Genomic DNA, 18,447 nt, shown 5'->3' with positions numbered 1-18,447 from the left:
TCTACAGACTAAAGTCTCACTATAGTCAAATTATACATCACATATTTACTGTCGGTCGAATTCTTTGACCTGTGAAGTGTTGAAGTCTGCTTGTCTAAAGGGTTTCAAGCCCGCTTGCACCGTAGAGCGTGGCGTACACGCTCCAAGTATAGCCGATCATTAGTGTGAATCAGATTCACGTCATTGAGGAGCGCGTGTGAAGGTATCTTCGGTGATTAATATATGTTTTAATCAAATGTTTTAATAATAAATTTTATACTAATATTTTAATAATAATAAATTTAATGTGTTTTTCCTAATCATATACAAATGTACTAGATTAAATATAATCACATTAAATCATTTAACTATAAGTATGTTCCATCAAACCCTAAAATTAAATTTGTCTTATTCGTCATTATTATTCTTTGTATCGTTTATTCATTTAACTATTATATTTTATTAAACGGAGCCTTTGCTTTTTGAAGGAGACAAGCATATGGATCATCAAACGAAAAGAATGACAGATTATAAACCATTTAGCAAATCACCATCTCTCACCAAATTCCAAATGCTTACTTACAACTTAAGCATGCTTGAAACCCCAAGATGATTCCAAAAAGTTTTTACATAAATATATATATATAACAAATCTTTGAGCGCGAAATGATGCATGCATAATGATGATGATGATCAATAAAATTATCCAAATCTTTGGGACAGATGGGCATTTTCATCGATGAGTTATCCATATCTTGGTGACAGATAGGCACATATATATATATGAACACGAAAACACATAACTGTACACATGTCCAGAGCTGTTGGACTCAGATTTCTTTCATTTTCTTTAGATACAAATATATACCTATATGTGCATACACATGTGGATTAGGTGAAGTCTGCCATTTGTGTTGGAGTTCTTACAGGCATCATTGCATACACCTTCTTGCATTCTCTTTCTTACACTTAGATTACATTAACATATTTATAGAAGGAAGGATTAACACATCATTATACCTGAATAAGTGCATTCTATTCTTGTTATAACTGGAGGTGGGGGTGGGGTGGGGTTAGTCAATTAATGATGAGCCAAGACAGCTCATTTGAAAATAATGCAGTTTTTATATAAAGCATTTCTCGAACTCAAGCTCAACTCATTTATCGCCTTAACAATGAGCCCAAATCGGGGCTTATCAAGTTGAAAACTTGGACCCCGACGCAACTATTTAGTTATTACCCACAAGATTAGAACTAAGATATTTCTACTTATATTCCTTGCTATAAAAACACTAAAACTATCTACTTTAGCATCAATTCTCATCCTAACTTTATGACAACTAACCCTTCACTGTTCATTGTGTCTAGTACACGGCAGTTTCTACTGTGCATACATCTGTCCTCAAATTCTTGTTGTGTGTTTGTTGATATGGGGCCAAGAGCAAATTGTCAAATTGGTCATGCATACATGCCCAGCTACCTCTAATTATTACCATCACACATGCATTGATAAAAGTGTGCTTCAGCATGTAAGAAAGAAAGATACTAATAGGGGGGCCAACCCCTTGAAATTTAAAGTTTCGGGCAGCTACATTAAATGCATATATGGCTTCAAGCATTGAAGTGATGATTGCTGTTTTTTAAATAGCTACCATGAAAGTAACAGACCTGTGATCCAAATAAATCACTCTTGAATACAAATTTGTATAACATAACAATGCATAATAGGCTCACATGACTAACCTTGGAGTGCTTGCTCTCTTTAATTGATCAAGGATTACATTCTCTCGAATTTTGTATATTCTGGCAATGCAAGTGACCGGGCAAAGGCCTGAGAGTAAAATGTTGGAAGTGAGAATCGATATTCTATTTTATCCAATCGCCAATGAAAGTTCTGGCCAATCGTTATCATCATCAATATAACAATGGTTTTTCTATTACCTCATCGAGATATTTTCTTTGGCAAGCCCAGTCATTTCTGGGGGATAAATCTTCAAACCTTATTTAAGACACTTGTTCCAAGGAGGTAGAAATATCAGTTGAGAACCCTATTTTTTCCATGATCTCGTTAAGCCGGTGAACATTTGTAAGGTACAAATAACCAACCTATAAGATGGATTACAAGCCAATGGGTTATTTTCTGCCAAAGAGAAACTACCTCAATATTTTATGACATCAATTGCTCTCATAGTGACAATAATTAAATACAATCATTTTAACAATCAATTGTTGTAAAGATTCACGGACATAGAGAAAAGTGGTATTATTGCACTTCACCACTCTGGCACAGAAAGTATAAAAGTTAAATAGCAAAAGCCTAAGGATCCCATGAATCTGCTACCTGTGGAACCTCATTAGGAAATTTCACCCAAGAACTTAATTTCATTATATTGGTGTATGGAAGATTTACATGAAGAGTACATGTTTTAGAACAAAGAGATTCCTCCATTTGATTTCAAAGGTAGATACCATAATCAAAATGAAAGAGAACAAATATAAGCAAGTTATATTGTAACTAGGTTATGCTTGACTCAATAGATATATTGCATATTACTATGAAAGTATGGGACAACTGTAAACGTTTAATTTCATATATTTTCCCTTTCACACCTCCAAACACAATTTGGAAGCAATTACTAAGAGAATATTCCCGCAATAGTGTGATTAATGAACACTGACAATCTTTTCTACAAGAACAGCAATAATTACGATTACAGTATATTCAATGTTTCTTGTCAATATAGATGTTTAGAAAAACAATAGAAACCTATGTTCACTAAAATCTGGTCTTGGAGAAAGAGAATAAACACTCGATGAAATAGGTACCAATCCAAATTTTGTCATTAGTGAAAAGTAGAAGGGCAATGTAGTGAATGTGCAATAACTTACAAGTGTCTCCAGAGAAGATGCTCTGTTGTAAACTGCTACACCTGCTCGCTTCTTTGTCCTTGTTTTGGAAGAACCAATGTTTTTCCCCCACCTAAGGACATCCCTAATTACCAAATGCATGCATAGATGAAAAATTCATGATATGATATGGAAAACTTAGCTATAAGATTGCACCACAATGAACAAAAAGGCAGGATGTATAGTGTTCATGCCAATCACCTTCTGATAGAGATGATTAGACTCAATGAAGCCATTGCTCAAGAAAATGGACCAAATGATTAAATCCGCCATTGTTTAATTTGGCACAAATCCAAAAAATTAGCACTGTTCTATGTAAGTTGGAAGTATCAAGGACCATGAGTACAACTGGAATCAACAACTCAGGAGAAAAAAAAAAAAAAAAAAACATGATAGTTCACTCAGATGCAACGAAAACACCATTATCTTTCTGTTGATGTGTTTTTTCAACAATAAAAAGTAAAATCCGAAAATAGAGAAATATCTTCAAATTTGATAGATGAATGCATGAGATTAGGAATCTCTAAACACCGTAGAATATATAAAATAAAATAAAAAACTGGAAAATAAAGTGGTGATCCCCAAAAGCAATTCTCTTGAATTTTTGTCGATTGAAGATGTCTTTTTTTGAACAGCACTGGATCCTTAAACCCCTTAAAGAAGGGGTTTGAACCACCATTTGGTCGGTTAAGCAACTGCTGTCAACCGTTCACCAAGTTCTCCTCTGTTGACACGTGTTGCAACTTCCTTCAACCGTTCGCCGGTTGCAACTTCCTCCAACCGCCCCAGAATTGCCTTTCGTCCGACCTGCATACCCGCTGCCATGTCCCTTCTTGCCCGACTTCGTTTCGCCCGACCTATGTGCCACCCGACCAGTTCAGAGACTAACTGGTCGCTAGACCAAACGATTCCTTAGCCGCCCCATCAAGCGACCACCATCTGGTCTCTTGTCCAACCATGTATCGTCCGTCTCATTCTTCTTCGCCCGACCTCACTTGGTCCAAATTCCGCATCAATCGACCTCCGTGTCGTCCGACTCAACCGACTGCGGACCGCCCGACCTGTTCAACCGACTTTGGACCATCCGACCTATTTAACCAACTAAGCACCAATCGACCGCAGACCAACCGACTGTGGTCCCGACCACGGTCCAACCGACCTCGGTCCCGACTGTAGACCAACCAACTGTGGTCCCGACCACAGAGCAACCGACCGGCTCTATTTGCCTTACCTCCTTGGATGAACAGACTGTCCTCTTGACAGACCTCCGCATCTGTCCATACTTCTTTCTTGCCCGACCTTCGTCTTGATAGACCTCCGCGTCCGCCGATACTTCTGCTTTGCCCGACCTTATCACGCCCGAGCCCTGTGCCCGACCTTGTCCTGTCCGACCTCCATATCGGCCGATCATGCTTCCTTGTCTGACTTCTTTTTCCCGACTTTTAGCTTATATCTAGACCCATCCAAAATTCTACTGCCATTACTTATTATTATTATTATTATTATTATTTTTTGTGCTCAACACTTTCCTTTCAGTTAACTGGGCTTCCAATCCCAAATGCCAATAGTTATAGATGATGAGCGGCTAAAGTAAGGCCTCTTAACCAGTGTCTTGCAAACAAATTCAAGAATAATTGGACTCAACTATAAACCAAAAGCAATACTAATAAAAATTTATAATATACATATAAACAAACAAACAAATTGGCACATATTCATTAGCTAGAGAATATTGTTTTTACCCAAATTAAACGACACACAGATTAGTATCCCTAACTTTTAGATGGAATGGTACTTAGCTTCTGTCTCAGTGACAAATTGTTCACAAATTAATCATACAAGCAAAAGAAAAAATAAAGTTTTGATCAATAAACCACAAACCTCTCCTCTTGGGTTAAGAACTTTTCATTCATTAGCTTCTGCAGCATTGCATCCTGAAACATCAAATCAGAGATTTGGTTCTCTATCAATTTACGATTTGAGATGATAGATATTAAGTGCATATTTGTGAACTTTTAACCATGCATTCAGGTAATTTGATTATCTTAATGGCAGCAAATGGATCAAGGAGTATGCTTCTTAAAAATGGAATCAGTCATTTAATAATAACATCAAAGATAGTGTATGCTGAAACATGACCAATAACTAAGAGGCATCATTCTAGGTAGTAAAAAATATAAAAAGTACGCATAAAACTACCATTGGAAAGAATCCCAACATATTTACAAGATGATTAACTGAATAGCCAAATACATTAATACAGTGTTGATTCAATTTTTATTTATGAAAAGCCAAAAGTTTAACCAAATTTTGATGAAACTGGACAAGGCTGATGACACCACAAAAGGTGTTAGAAATGAAAACGATAAGAAAATTCCAAGGTAGAAAGATGTTTGTAGATGCACAACTGATCCAAATGTAAAAGCTGATAAAACTTACTTAACCCATAATTTATCAACAACCATTGAAGTATTGTCTTTAATAAAATAAACACATTCATGGGCCAATGGTAGTACCTGGGCCTCACAACGTACGACAGCCATCACACGATCGTTGAATTCTTCAATATTTAGTGGTGGAAACAAAAAGTGCCTGCGTGCATATAGCTGTATCTAACTGATGAGATACTAGAAAAGAGAAGTATTTGATTGCATGTTCAAAGACAGGGCAATATATGAGGTCTTCAAAAATGTCCAGACAACTATGAAATAATATAGATAGCCACGACAGTTGTTTGATTTCCTTCGTTGTGGATTATCTGTAACTTGTTGAGGGTATACGTCCTCTATCCATTGCATAACATAAACCAAATTCTTATTGGACAGGAATTAAGTCTCTGTCAGCAGTTAACAAGCACTTAATAAAGTAAAAAAAAAAAAAAAAAAAAAAAAAAACCTAACTCTACAGTGCCAATTGGAGAACTTCTTGTCAAGTGATCAAAATATAATTAACTAAAATCTAATGCTTCTCAGATACTAAGGAACTGATGAGATACATGTAGCAATTCACTAGACAAAACATATTTTACACTAAGTATACCAATAGAGAACCTAGATACCCTACTTCTAGCTGATTACTTGATAACACAAAAAGGAATCATGTGCACCTCGTAAATGCAGTCACCAATGTAAGCAAGTGATGCAGGATTCAACACAGACCGAGGCTTCTCTACTTTCGGTGGACTGGGCACCCATGTTTCATACCCCAAATACGAGCCAGCTAATTCCGCTATATCAACACAAAAAACATATTACAGAAAATATATATATATATATATATAAACATGTGTGTGTGTGAATTCCCACATCAAGGATGCAATACAAGTTACAGCAGCTCTTTCAAACCCATGTCAAAAAATATCACAAATTGTCAATAACTACAGAAAACAAGTACAAAACGGCACACGTTGAAACTAAAGGCAATTCTTAATTAGACTTGACCATTACCTTCAGTAGTTTTAGAAATGTCTCGTCTAAGAAGGTCGGGTATGGAAATTCTAGCCGCAGACTTATCAAGCTGGATGGCTGAAGAAGATGCTGGTACCGCCGTTAAGGCCTCTTGCTTTTTGGGATATGTTCGTTGCCGATTGTAAGGGAGTCTCTGTTCAGTGTCGATAGACGAAGCTCTCACGGCGGAGCAGAGCGGCGATAAGCGAAGCGCCGTTGCCATTGGATTTTTCCGATAGCCCTCCGCGACAGCGGCAATTTTCTATCTCTGCAGTTTAAGTAAAGCGCGCTTTTAACGAAAAAAAAACGTAATAGCGCATTTTTCAGATTTTACTAAAACAATTAAAAACGCGATTTTCATTCTACCAAACGACGTCGTAGCCTCGCAAAACCCTGATCGACATGGCTGACGAAATCGGCGACGAAGGGAGGAGAGCGACGTTGGTCTGAGAAGACGAACGGAAGCTGAACATTGGAAGAAGGTCGACGATGAGCGGAGAAGACTCTAAGCTCTTTTCCAACAAACGAAGAAAATGTAAGTCAAGGAAGAAGATTTCACAGTTTCCGATTTTGATTTTTGCCATTACTGTTGTTTGGTGTAAAATTTCGGCAGCCAGTGGTTACCATTGTTGATCAGTATGCGGTTAGCCGGTTACTCTACTGTAATCATTTTCATATTGTGATAGCGATGCAGAAGGCGTCGGTACCAACCACAGCTGCGTCGTCGTCGTCTTTAGGAGCTGCTCCTCCTCCGCCACCGCCGCCGCGGTCTCAAGCATTTCCGCCGCCTACAAGTCGTTGGCGTCTGATTAGATCGTTCATTCGGAACTATGTCTGGCCTCTTTTATTGGTTGGCAATATCGGCCTTTCAGGTTTGCAAATTTCTTCTCACCTGCTCATTTCAACACTGACTATACAAAATATGCATGCTTCGTTAGATTCGCCTTTTGTGAGTTGTGCGTAGCATAGCTTCACTTTGTATCCTGCTTTCAGCTGTCTTGATTGATGTTTCTCTCTTGGTGCCTAGTACTTCTTACGATGATTGTAGGGTTATTTTCCATTAGTGGAGGGGAATTAGATGAACTTGCACCCAAAACTTATCAAGAAATCAAACCAAGCAGAAACTATAACACAAAAGGTTTAAGTAGAAAATCCGAAAATGAGAAAAGTGAAGATGACTGGAGGATAATCACTAGAACAAGATACACTCTGCTTTCACTCTTTATGCAACTATAGAATGTCAAGATTGTGCAGAAGTTATGAATACATCAGCTTCACAAAGTATATATTTAAGTGTGCTCAATAAAAAACGTGCTAATCGATCTCTAATCACAGGAGAAAGAAGGCTTGATGGGAATCGGGTAAGCTTTGGTGTTACAAAGGCTAAAGCTAACAAAACGTAAAATTAAGAACAAGAAGAGTTGATGTTTGCAAGATTGAACCCAACAAATGAACATATGTTTGCCAATTGAAGCACCAACCTTAATTTATCCTAGTGAAGATGAAGAGTATGTGCAATAGATGGCCACAATCATTTGCAAAAAGTTTGAAGCACCACAACAAGATGATGAAAATCCAATTATAACAAAGTGACATGTTCTAGTTTGAGACTTCACTGTTATTACAATCGAAGGAACTTACTACTATGCCCAAAGCTCCGACTCTGATGCTCTTATTTGCCTCAATATCAAATCAGCTCAACTGCTTTTAGTTTATGATTCACGTATACAATTGCTAGTTTTATGTCTTGTATTGAGCATGTTTACCCTTTTCGGTAAACAATATTGAATTGACCATGTTTACTCCATTCAATTTATGCCAAAGAAGTATATCCATGTGTTTAGACGTGTTTCTGTGCAACAACTTGTCGCTTTTTTGCTTGTGAACACTTACTCTTGCCACAATCATTTATCAGTAATGGCAGAAAAAATCACATTTGACATAAATCTTTTGCTTAGGCAACATCGCGCCTCATTTGTGTTGGCACTCATTAATTCAGCCGTTACAATAATCTCCTGTTGCTTATGATGTTAATTTCAATATCTTTGCTGGTTTTTTTTTTTTTTTGTCTCCGAACTAGTTGGTATTGCGGAGTTGTGCATAAATGACCATTCGAGTTGCGTATGATCTTCTGTCTCTGTATTTTTTATCTTCATATCCATTTGACGGACGAATACGTTTGCTGGCTTTGAATGTCTATACAACTACAAAGAACTTTCATCCTTCATTTCTTGTGTTTTTTCCTGAGAAATCACATTTTTTGTGCAGCATATGTTCTTATTACCAGAATGTGCAATCCAGGCAAGTTAGAATCAGACACACAGGATGACTCCACTGCAGCCTCTGATAAAACAATAATGTCCTCGCCAAATCCTCCACTCATCACAGAATCCTTACAACAAACAAGAGTTCCCGAGGATAAACAGCGCGAACTGTTTAAATGGATGTTAGAAGAAAGGAGGAAATTGAAGCCGAGAGATGATGAAGAGAAAAGGCGGATTGACGAAGAGAAAGCTCTTCTCAAGCACTTCATCAGAGCCACTTCTATAGTCGACCTATGAGTTTCGATTGTTCGGTAATTTTCCTCTCTTAGAATATAGAATTTTATTCAGTTTTGTATTAAGCTAATTCATGATCAATTTTTCTATCACGTTTAACTAAAGTGCTGGTTTGATGATGTTCTTAGTTTTATTTTAGAATTGTGTTATCAAATAGGTTCCTTTACAACAAGTAAAATATGTTGAAACATGAATAGAGGATGCATTGTTAAAACTATAGTGCAAATACAATGAACTATTTGAATGGAGGGATGTTAGTATATGGTGATTAGACAAATAATACCTTGTTTCAATTAACAGTAATCTAACTACATTAAAAAAAATCCTAACTCAAATAAAACAAATATTTAAATGCAACTATTATGTTATTTTCAAATTAAAACAGTTATTTATTATATAAATAAATAAATATTGATACATATTTTAGGTATAAAAATATTTTTTTAATGTTTTAAACAACAAATAGTTAAAATTTTAATTTATGTTTTTAGTTAAAAAAATATTAATATTAAATTAAATATTTATGTTTTATTTGTTTATATTATGCTAAAGAATTTTTTATATTTATTGGATATTTATTGGCATGAATAACTATTTAGGTTGAAATTTTTTTTTTTTTTCAGTATCTGTGTTTACTTTTTACTTTTTTAAAAAATATATATATTTTTATGTTCTTTTAATAAAAATATATTACTTTTTATTTTTTTTACTATAAAAAGTAAAAATATAAAAAAATTTCAATTAAAATCTCATACATTAATATTCGTATAAAAAAAATTTGAACACAAAATTACAAGACAGAAAAAATATTACAGTATTGTTTAAAATTTTAACATTAAAATCCACAGGCAAACATCCTAACAAAACAATACGCCTATATAACTGCTAACTTTTGATGGGGGCTAAAGTATATAAAACAAAAATTGAGGGATTAAAATAGAATTAAATGGCGAGGTCAGGGGCCACTATGTATATGCCCTTCGGCTCTGATTCTATTTCTATTTTCTGCCGAATATATTTAATTAACCAAACCCTATCGAGCGGTGTGTGTCAGTTTTTTCGCCGGTGCTCCGACGCTGCATCGCCGATATCTTCGTCCCTGAAGGGTACAAGGACTGAATTAAGCTATAAAATTCATTTTTCCTTTCAATTTTGGTATGACTGTTGTTAGAATTTGCGCTGTGGAAGTCCGAGGAGGAGGATTGCTCGTTCTTTTGGCTTTGTTGTATGTTTTTTTTCCTTGCGACATGAGATATTTTTTCAATTGTAGTTATTATTGAGAGTTCATGTTTTGATTGAGTTAGTGTCGAGAATTCGTGAATTCGGTGTAGTTTGGAAATTGTTGTTATTGTTTGATCTTACTGACGATGAAGGAATATATATTTCACGTATTGTCCTGTTTGTGCTTCTGAATGAAGTTTTGAAATTCCTTTTTTTTTGCCGATGTGATTCAGCTGAACTTCTTGATGGTGAAATTTTCTGGTATTCGCTTTATTGTTCTGTTTTGTATGTGGCGTTTTCTTTATGCATTCATGGTTTCAATGCGGTCATAACAGCATGTAGTTTCTATCAGTGTGGGCTTTGAAGGGTTTTTTCATAAAAAGGAAAAATGAATTAAGAATTGGAGAATCATTTGGATCATATGCCCACACTCCAGAATTCAGATCATATTACTTCTGTATGCTCTTCTAATTATGCCAAGACTGTTGTGATCTTTTCCATCTTACGGTAGCTAGACTCTTGTCTGTACCCAAGTTCATAAAAATCTAAGTTGCATACCTCACAATCGCAATAGAATGTAAGTGCATTCCACTGGGAATAGTATTGTTTTTGTTTGAGTTCATTTTTTTTCTGATCTTAGTAATACAGACAATGTTTGAGAGTAATATTCTGGCTGCCAAAGTCTATAAAATTCTGAGTTACATACTTTACATAATTGGCTGCAGTTCAGCTATTTCTTAAAGTCTTGGTAGCTTCACAGGGATGAGATAAGATCAGCTGAACCTATTCTGGAATTTTTTAATCTATATTTTGCAGAAGGCGCATTACTCAGTTCTATTTGTTGTTCGCACAAAATATATAAAAAGCCCAGTCCCATTCCATGAAGGAGATATCTTTTAACATTGAAATGAACCTGACTGTTCTCTCGGCTTACTTGGTCTTTCAAATGATCTGCAGACCAGTAGACAATTGTGTGATTCATATTTTATAAGTGATTCTCCAGGGATGAGAAATTTGTTAGAAGTGTACACGAATTGGAATGAAAGGCAAAAGGAGAAATAAACCATGGATGTTTTGCAAAAAGGAAGTTCCATGATTAGCTTCTATTTTATGCTTTTACCATAGATTATTAAAGAAAGTGGTTTTCCAAAGATTATTTTGAGTATTTGAATTAATTATAAATTTATTGAAAAATATAATAAGCCGAGTTCTATTAATTACACTTTAAGGTAGTTTAATAGAACCTTAAACGGCTTCTAGATTCTCATCAACAACTTAAATTTTAGTGTTCAAAGTCTTTGCTTCAGCAAATTTTTTTATCTAAATTTTAAAGTAGAAAAGCATAATGGTGTTTTTTCAGGTGTTTATGAATGCTCCAATTGCATCTTTGTTTCTGCATTACAAATTCAGTGATGCGGTTTTCTTATTTTTAATTAAATAATGGCATTGTTGAATAGAATTGTGGTGTTGAATTATCTTTGCTGAGGTTATAGAGTTGCAGATTTCTAGTTTTTTTTCCCCCACTTTTTGTCATAATGTATTTCTCAATTGAGATGTAACTATCTCATGCTGTCTTTGTAATAAAATGCTTGTGCTTTCTTCAAAAAAGTTTCAGTTAATTTCCTCAATATGTGAAATTTTCATAAATGTGATGAAGAAGCAAATACTAAATGATCAGAGTATGATACAAGAGTTAGCATAGGTTTTAAGCTCATTCATTTGTCAAGAAATTGCTGCTGAAACTCTCTTTCTGTTTTTGTTCCATCTGTATGAATATTTACAATATTCTTTTGTATTTTTCAGTTGAGATGGCAGGAAGAAATCGAGTTGCTCGTGAAGCTTTTGATCACCGTCGTGGTTATCCCCCAGAAGGACCTGTTGCTCGAGGTCCTTTGCCCCATCCCATTCCTCCTCACCCTGCCGTATTAGAGGAAGAACTTGAAATTCGGCATGTCGAGATTCGTAGACTTATAGGAGAGAATCGGAGATTGGTTGAGGATCGAATTGCTTTGGAGCGAGAGTTGACTGCTGCAAAGGAAGAGTTGCGACGCATGAATATTGCAGTTGCTGATATGCGTGCCGACCAAGAACTCCAATCCAGGGAGCTTATTGACCGAGTTATGAAGTTGGAAGCTGAGCTTCGTGCAAATGAACCAGTTAAAAATGAGGTTGCTCACCTCCGAGCCGAGGTTCAAAGGCTGAATGCCATCAGGCAAGACCTATCTGGCCAAGTTCAGACATTTTCTCAAGACCTTGCAAAGTTGAGGGCTGATAACCAGAGGATTCCTGCTTTGAAGAATGAGAATGATGGGTTACATCAAGAACTTCTGCGAACCAGGTTTGTTCTGGCAGTTTTTCCATGTATTTGTGCATTTTGATTTCTGAATAATCTAGTATAATAGATTTACCTCCTGATCTGTGCATGCTAATCTTTGGATACCCAGAGCTGCCATTGACTATGAAAAGAATGCAAATATTGAATTATTGGAGCAGAGACAATCAATGGAGAAAAACATGATTAATATGGCTCGTGAAGTTGAGAAGCTTCGTTCTGAGATTACTAATTTTGGTGCTAGGGCTTGGAATGCAGGTCTCACTCTTATTCTGTCTGCTTTCAGGGTTTCTATATTTGTCCATGTAATCACATTACCTCAATCATATTCTATTTGAGTGTTAGGTGGTCCTTATGGCGGGGTGGCATTTAGCAATCCGGATGCCAATTTTCCTATTCCTTATGCAAGTGGATATGGAGCTCGTCAGGTGTGAATGCTGATATTTCAAATGCTTTCAGGACTTTGTGTGTGATCATAATGAAGTGCTCCGCACAGTATTAGGTTGTATAACCTTTTACATTGTTCTAGGGTGCTGGAGATAAGGGCCCAAACTATGGTTCTAGTTCTACTTCCTGGGGAAGCCATGAAAAATCGCGGATGGGTCGTCGCTGAGATGTGGATGGATATGAGGACACTTCAAAAGTTCTATTCATCACTTGCCTGATGGAGCAAAAGGATCAAGTGTGGTTTCTTACGTATGATACCCTGTACTGTGGTGCCTATGTTGCTTGTCTTTAAATACTTGAAGAGATTATGGCTTTTGGCGTAACTTATGATTTTACTCTTTGCCATTTTAACTATAAGCATGACTTAATTGCGTAGTAGCGACAATCTTTGCTGCAGCTTTTTACTAGCATTATTGTCCTGCTTTTGATTCTCCCTTATCCTTATGGTTCTTATTCTTGATCATTCAATATTTCATCTCTGAAGCTGGTTTGTGGGGTTTAGGCTAGCTCCTAGGATAGGATCCATCTATAGAAATACATTGTGATTTCGTGAATGAAGCTAGATTTGAATTCAAGAAGTTTGTGTTTTGTGACTGAAGGATTTGTCTGTGGCACTGGTTGTTTGGGGAAACAGGACTACAATGCTTTTGAATGTATGTCAGCTCAATTGATTGCAACTTGGCCATCCCATAAAATATTCTATAGTTTCAGAAGTAGGTGAAGACTTCACTTGCGGGTAGTTTAATATGGCGCTGATTTGAGGGGGGTCATTTAGTTTTCAGTATATGCTCTTCTCTTAACTAATGTTTTTATATATATATTTAGATATTACAGCAAGTGTATCTTTTTCAAGATCTGTTAGGTCATATCTTCATTGGCCCCATCTTCTGTCATGTACCGATTTGTAAAAAACCTGACTGTCTTTGCCCACCCTGTAAGCAATAGATTTAGGAATTTAGTTGCATTGAACGTTTGGGCAAGCTGTTCTTCCTTCATAAATGTGTCCCAACTCAAGAGGCATAGTGTTCTTGTCCTGAGACTTGGGGTTGTAATGGTCTCCAAAGACTTTACTAGGGAGAATTTGCTACTGAAAAGAGTAGGAAGGTTGTTATTTGGGTGGTGAGTCATATGCTAGTGTTATACTGCAGGAGCTTAAAACTGAGAGAAGAGTGTAAATTTTATTGAGTGTGTTTAGGTTGTGGAAAAGCCATCTATAAAATCACTTATTTATAGGCATTCTAGATGGCTTTGTAGAATCATCTGGGAAGGTGTTTGTTGATATTGGAGAAGAGGAGATACGGAACTTCACTGTATTATCTTTGTACAATACCATGATGTATCATTAATAGATGGAATCTTGGCACACTTGAGGCCATTCTATGACCCACCATTTGCAGAAATGCCTGACATAGTTTGGATTTATATTCAGAAGGCTTGTCCATACCCACTCATTGTACTTCAGCTTTACATAGTTTGCTCATAGTATCACCACTCTGCCAAGTTCAAATTCCCTTGAAGCTTTCATTGTACATTACAATGCTACCTTTTGTAAAGTGGCATGCTACCTCTGTGGTAGATGAGATCCTTTGTGCTTTGGCATGGTCCTGGAACAACAGAAAAGGATGACGGTGGGCTGCTGTATGATGATGGCAAACTTCACTTCATAGGCAAAAACCCTCCAGTTTTGTAGGTACTCTCTCTCTTGACTGGTTTGCAATTTATGTCTTTGTTTGTATTCAGGTGTTCTGGATTTGGACTATGCCCTCCGCATAGCACACTTGCGCTCACCTTATTTGTTCTTGTTCAGGAATTGCCTCTAGAATACATATTGAGTTATTAAATCTAGTTTGCTTAATGTAAGATACGTGGAATTTGAATTGAAAGTTTGATGTTAGAATTATATTTGCTAGTTTCTTGTTCCTCACATTGATTTTATTTGGAAGTGTCAAGATTGGTGGTAGAGCAATCTTGAAATTATGACTCAATCTGTTGGAATAGAATTTGGATTTCTTTTTTTTAATAAGACTAATTTAGTTTGGCTCAGCTGACTTGTAATGACAGAAATTTGTTTCATTAGGCACCAGGATATGTAGAAATACATGCTTACGTAGTTCCGAGGTTTCGAACTGTTGTGTAGTTGACTTTTACTCTGAGATTTGCACATTAGGGCAGCAGCTTTATGTTTACGAAATCCATATGATATAATTATCAGTAGTGTACATATACTGACTCTTGCCTGCACCTATGAAGAGATCTCTACTAATTTTTAGTCCTTGAAGTTAGTTCTTATATAAGCGACCTGCTGTGAACTTTAACTGGAGATTGTTTATGTAGATCACATATTGATATCACTTCTATTTATGGAGATAATGCATTTATATATAGCTCGCCTATGGTCCGCTGATAGTTGGTGAAGGAAAATTCTAATCGGTTGCTGCTTAGTTGGATCTATTGTGCTAGTGAGATTATTGGAGTCAGGTTATTTGATGATAATGTTAAATTGGAAGTCGAAAAGTTCCCCAGTTTTGCTGCTCACTTACATCTGGAAGGATCATCCTGTTTGGAGAAGTTAGTATATGGTTTTTGATAGGCTGAGTTACCTTTTGATGGTTAGAGATTGAAACATGATTGATGATTCTCTACCTGTGCCTTAAGTGGAATGAAATTTCTTAATGAAGTTCATTCAATTCACCCTGCTCAGTTGTAGCTGTCTTGTTGAAAGTTTATAAAGCATCCTTATAAGCTGAGAACTCAGTTATAGGGTGATCAAAGATGCCTAAGCGTGTTGATTTTCTTTTTGGATATATTGCGGATAGTTTCTTGAAAGGAGCATGTGAAACATATCCTATTGGCTGGAATTGTGAAGACTGAAGATAAGAAGTAGCAAGTTAAACAGATTTAGGTTATCAATGCACAAGTCTGCTATTTCTTTTCTTGTTTTCATTTTGGGGGGATGGGAGTAGCGATAAAGACATTTGGACAGGCGATAATTGATATCTTCAGTGGCATCTGTTGAAGTTGTGTAGGAATGAATAGGCAGAGGGATACAAGCTAGAGTGGAAGTCTTGCGGGTATTTTAAGATTTTTTATTCTACCAGGTGACATTTGTACAGGCAGCCTTGGATATTGCAGTAGTGGAGAAGATGACAAGAGTTTTGTAGGATTATCAAGTTAACTAGCCATTGTATAGACTTTGTAAATTGATTCCTCTTTTTTTCCTTTTTTTTTTTTTAATATTTTGTTATATGACTTATTCATGCTGTCACCCTATCCCATTCTTCCTTCTCCGACCATTAAAGTTGTTTCCCTTTTGAAGGAATATATCCCCTAATACAATTTTCCACTCTCTGGTTCTTGCAGGCTTGGATCGGGTACTTCTAACAGTATCATCTTCCGGGGGATAAGGTAAGGTAAGTTCATCAGGTATGTCTTTCTCCCGAGGATATCTGATTCATGTCATTATTTCCGGCACACTTTGAATGCATGATAGGCGCGAAGCTCCTGGTAATAGGTCCAGTATCAATTATGCTAATGACCATAATTATTGTGCCTATAGTTATGATAAACTACAGAATCCGGCTGCTTTTGTCATATTTTAAATCCATAGTCAACCCTGAGAATAAATATCCTATCACATGAAACCTTAACAAAACCTTTTTACTTCACTTATATAGGACCGGTTCTTATAATTTGGATTATAGCACCGCCACTAAACTTAAATTAGATTTAGAGTTTGCTATACACCAAAAGATTTGTTTTGAATCCAAAATCCACCTTTCAAAGCACTCTCATGCTTTTTATTACGCATTTTTAAATTGCATCCAAACCCAATTTGATTACTTTTACCCTCTCAATGACTTATTTCGGTTGTTTACATTTTTGTATCATTACTGTTGTGTTACTTTGATTACCCATATATATCCTTAGAATACTGCACTTGCATCACACCATATAGGTGCTCTTATTGTTACACCTGGAAGAAAATAGCTATGGTTGTATTCAAAATTCTAGGTCAAGTGTTTCCTTTTTCTTTTCGATTTTCATGAGCTTTTTATTGTTTAAATACATTACCTGTTCTTCCTTCTTCATGAAGTGGTGACATTGTGATGGAAGGGTGTACGTATAGCCATAATGTGTGTATCTATATATATTGATAGACATGATCCTGTACCTGTTTTAAGTTCTATTGTAGTTAAACGAATACATCAGTACTATTCTTCAAATCATGATTATTATGTATCCTGATAGCCTTTGGCAATCAATTCCTCATGAATTATTTCCAAAAACTTTCATGCCTTCTCAAAGTGTAATTGCCCATGTCTCATGTGTGTTTGTGTCCAAATTTCAGTCTCTTTTACAGTTTGTGGTGGTTCAGCTTTCTGCCTATTAACAATAAAGCCTTTGCTTTTATTTTTTGAGTTGTCTGTAATTGACATTGCCATTATTTGCTTTAATTTTTTATATTATATATTGTGCTGCATTTTCTTGCTGCCCATAATAACAGTATATTCAGTCGGCTTTGAATTATGGGCATTTATTTATTTATATATTTTGACGTCATATTGTGCATGAAAAATATTACTTTGAAAAAAATTTGGGACAGGTTTTGAGCAAGCCACGTGGTGAAAGTAACATGCCATGGTAAGGGGGTTCTTTTTGGGGCCCATTTTTTAAAAAAATGGCCCAAACAGCCCATTTCTATGTACGGTCGGATTAGTTGAAAGTGCCCCAACTTTACACAGCCACCATGTTTTGCTTTTCAGGTTCGTTACCTTTATTCCATTTTTTATTTTCCTAAAAGGATTTTTAGATATTTATTATATTTTGTAAATACATGTTTCGTTTTTTAATTTATTCTTTTATGGGAACTTTTTCTGGGTGTTTTGGGGTGATTTGGATATGCATCTTTTTAAATAGAAAATTGGTGTTGTATTTGAATCGGATTTGTTTAATATTTTAGTTCGAAATGATTTTTTTTGTGTGAGATATAGAAAATTATGTTTTAGATATAAAAATTAATTCGTTTATCAGCCTTTTTAGATTTGATTTTTGTGTGTGATATGAGAAATGGTATCAAAAGTTTAAAATATATTATTTTAAGTTGAATATTTTGATTTTATATAATGATTATTTGATTATTTTTTTATAAAAAAATATTTTTATTTTTTATTATTATTTTTAGGGAATCGCATTTGAAAGTAGTGTTAAAGAACGGATAAATTTGTGAATTGTTGACTTCTATGAGAAAATGGTTCATTTGTCGAATTTGTGCCTGCAAAATACATTTGAAGCTATTAGTTTTTTTCTTTTAGTTGTCTAGACTATGCTATTATTTTATATTTGAATTTTACATTCTTTAAAAATTTATCATCCTAAGGTTAGTGTGTTGATTTCGTTGAGTAATTTAAGAAATAATATAACACCAATAATATAATAAAATGAATCATTCATTATTAAGGTGATGTTTGTAATGGAATTATAGAATAGTAATGTAGATAATTGACTTGGGGTGTGTTTTTGTTAGTGTTTGTGCACAAGGAAACACGTATATAAAATA

At 35.6% G+C, this 18,447-nt stretch overlaps 2 protein-coding genes across 8 annotated transcripts; one reads left to right on the top strand and one right to left on the bottom strand.

The window, feature by feature from the left end:
• Positions 1 to 1,509: 1,509 nt before the first annotated feature.
• Positions 1,510 to 6,607, bottom strand: LOC127254653 (uncharacterized). 3 transcript variants are annotated; one of them, XM_051279878.1, is made up of 8 exons: positions 6,333 to 6,606; positions 5,993 to 6,114; positions 5,403 to 5,492; positions 4,768 to 4,820; positions 2,869 to 2,971; positions 1,921 to 2,085; positions 1,723 to 1,810; positions 1,510 to 1,647 (listed from the first exon to the last, which is right to left on the bottom strand). In XM_051279878.1, exons 1-6 carry the CDS (start codon positions 6,553 to 6,555, stop codon positions 1,984 to 1,986), a joined length of 693 nt encoding a protein of 230 aa, XP_051135835.1. In that variant the 5' UTR covers positions 6,556 to 6,606; the 3' UTR covers positions 1,510 to 1,647; positions 1,723 to 1,810; positions 1,921 to 1,983. The 3 variants fall into 3 exon arrangements, with proteins under 3 accessions (XP_051135835.1, XP_051135836.1, XP_051135834.1); XM_051279879.1 differs by having other exon boundaries at positions 1,510 to 1,810; positions 2,869 to 2,959; positions 6,333 to 6,607; XM_051279877.1 differs by having other exon boundaries at positions 1,510 to 1,810.
• A 2,160-nt stretch (positions 6,608 to 8,767) lies between these two features.
• On the top strand, positions 8,768 to 17,074 carry LOC127254652 (protein FLX-like 3). Of its 5 annotated transcripts, XR_007839465.1 has the most exons (7): positions 9,856 to 9,996; positions 11,915 to 12,449; positions 12,556 to 12,701; positions 12,789 to 12,871; positions 12,973 to 13,139; positions 14,467 to 14,580; positions 16,251 to 17,074. XR_007839465.1 is itself a non-coding variant. In XM_051279876.1 (5 exons), exons 1-5 carry the CDS (start codon positions 9,858 to 9,860, stop codon positions 13,054 to 13,056), a joined length of 987 nt encoding a protein of 328 aa, XP_051135833.1. In that variant the 5' UTR covers positions 9,856 to 9,857; the 3' UTR covers positions 13,057 to 13,286. The 5 variants fall into 5 exon arrangements, 1 of the variants encoding a protein (XP_051135833.1); XR_007839467.1 differs by lacking the exons at positions 9,856 to 9,996; positions 14,467 to 14,580 and adding an exon at positions 8,768 to 8,907; XR_007839464.1 differs by lacking the exon at positions 14,467 to 14,580.
• Positions 17,075 to 18,447: the final 1,373 nt, after the last annotated feature.

This window comes from Andrographis paniculata, unplaced genomic scaffold (genome assembly GCF_009805555.1).
Source record: "Andrographis paniculata isolate CXL003 unplaced genomic scaffold, ASM980555v1 Contig52END, whole genome shotgun sequence".
NCBI lineage: Eukaryota > Viridiplantae > Streptophyta > Magnoliopsida > Lamiales > Acanthaceae > Andrographis > Andrographis paniculata.
Note: the sequence above shows the minus strand (reverse complement) of the source record. Positions and strands in the feature narration are given on the sequence as shown.

Bases quoted from the DNA above. Each gene is read 5' to 3' on its own strand.
- LOC127254652 (XM_051279876.1), top strand. From the start codon at position 9,858: ATGTATATGCCCTTCGGCTCTGATTCTATTTCTATTTTCTGCCGAATA. The intron at 12,450-12,555 runs GTTTGTTCTGGC...TTGGATACCCAG, and splicing joins CAAGAACTTCTGCGAACCAG to AGCTGCCATTGACTATGAAA. The intron at 12,702-12,788 runs GTCTCACTCTTA...TTTGAGTGTTAG, and splicing joins TGCTAGGGCTTGGAATGCAG to GTGGTCCTTATGGCGGGGTG.
- LOC127254653 (XM_051279877.1), bottom strand. From the start codon at position 6,555: ATGGCAACGGCGCTTCGCTTATCGCCGCTCTGCTCCGCCGTGAGAGCT. The intron at 5,493-5,992 runs GTGCACATGATT...AGTTAGATACAG, and splicing joins TTGGTGACTGCATTTACGAG to CTATATGCACGCAGGCACTT. The intron at 2,086-2,868 runs GTAAGTTATTGC...TCCATCTTATAG, and splicing joins CATCTTCTCTGGAGACACTT to GTTGGTTATTTGTACCTTAC.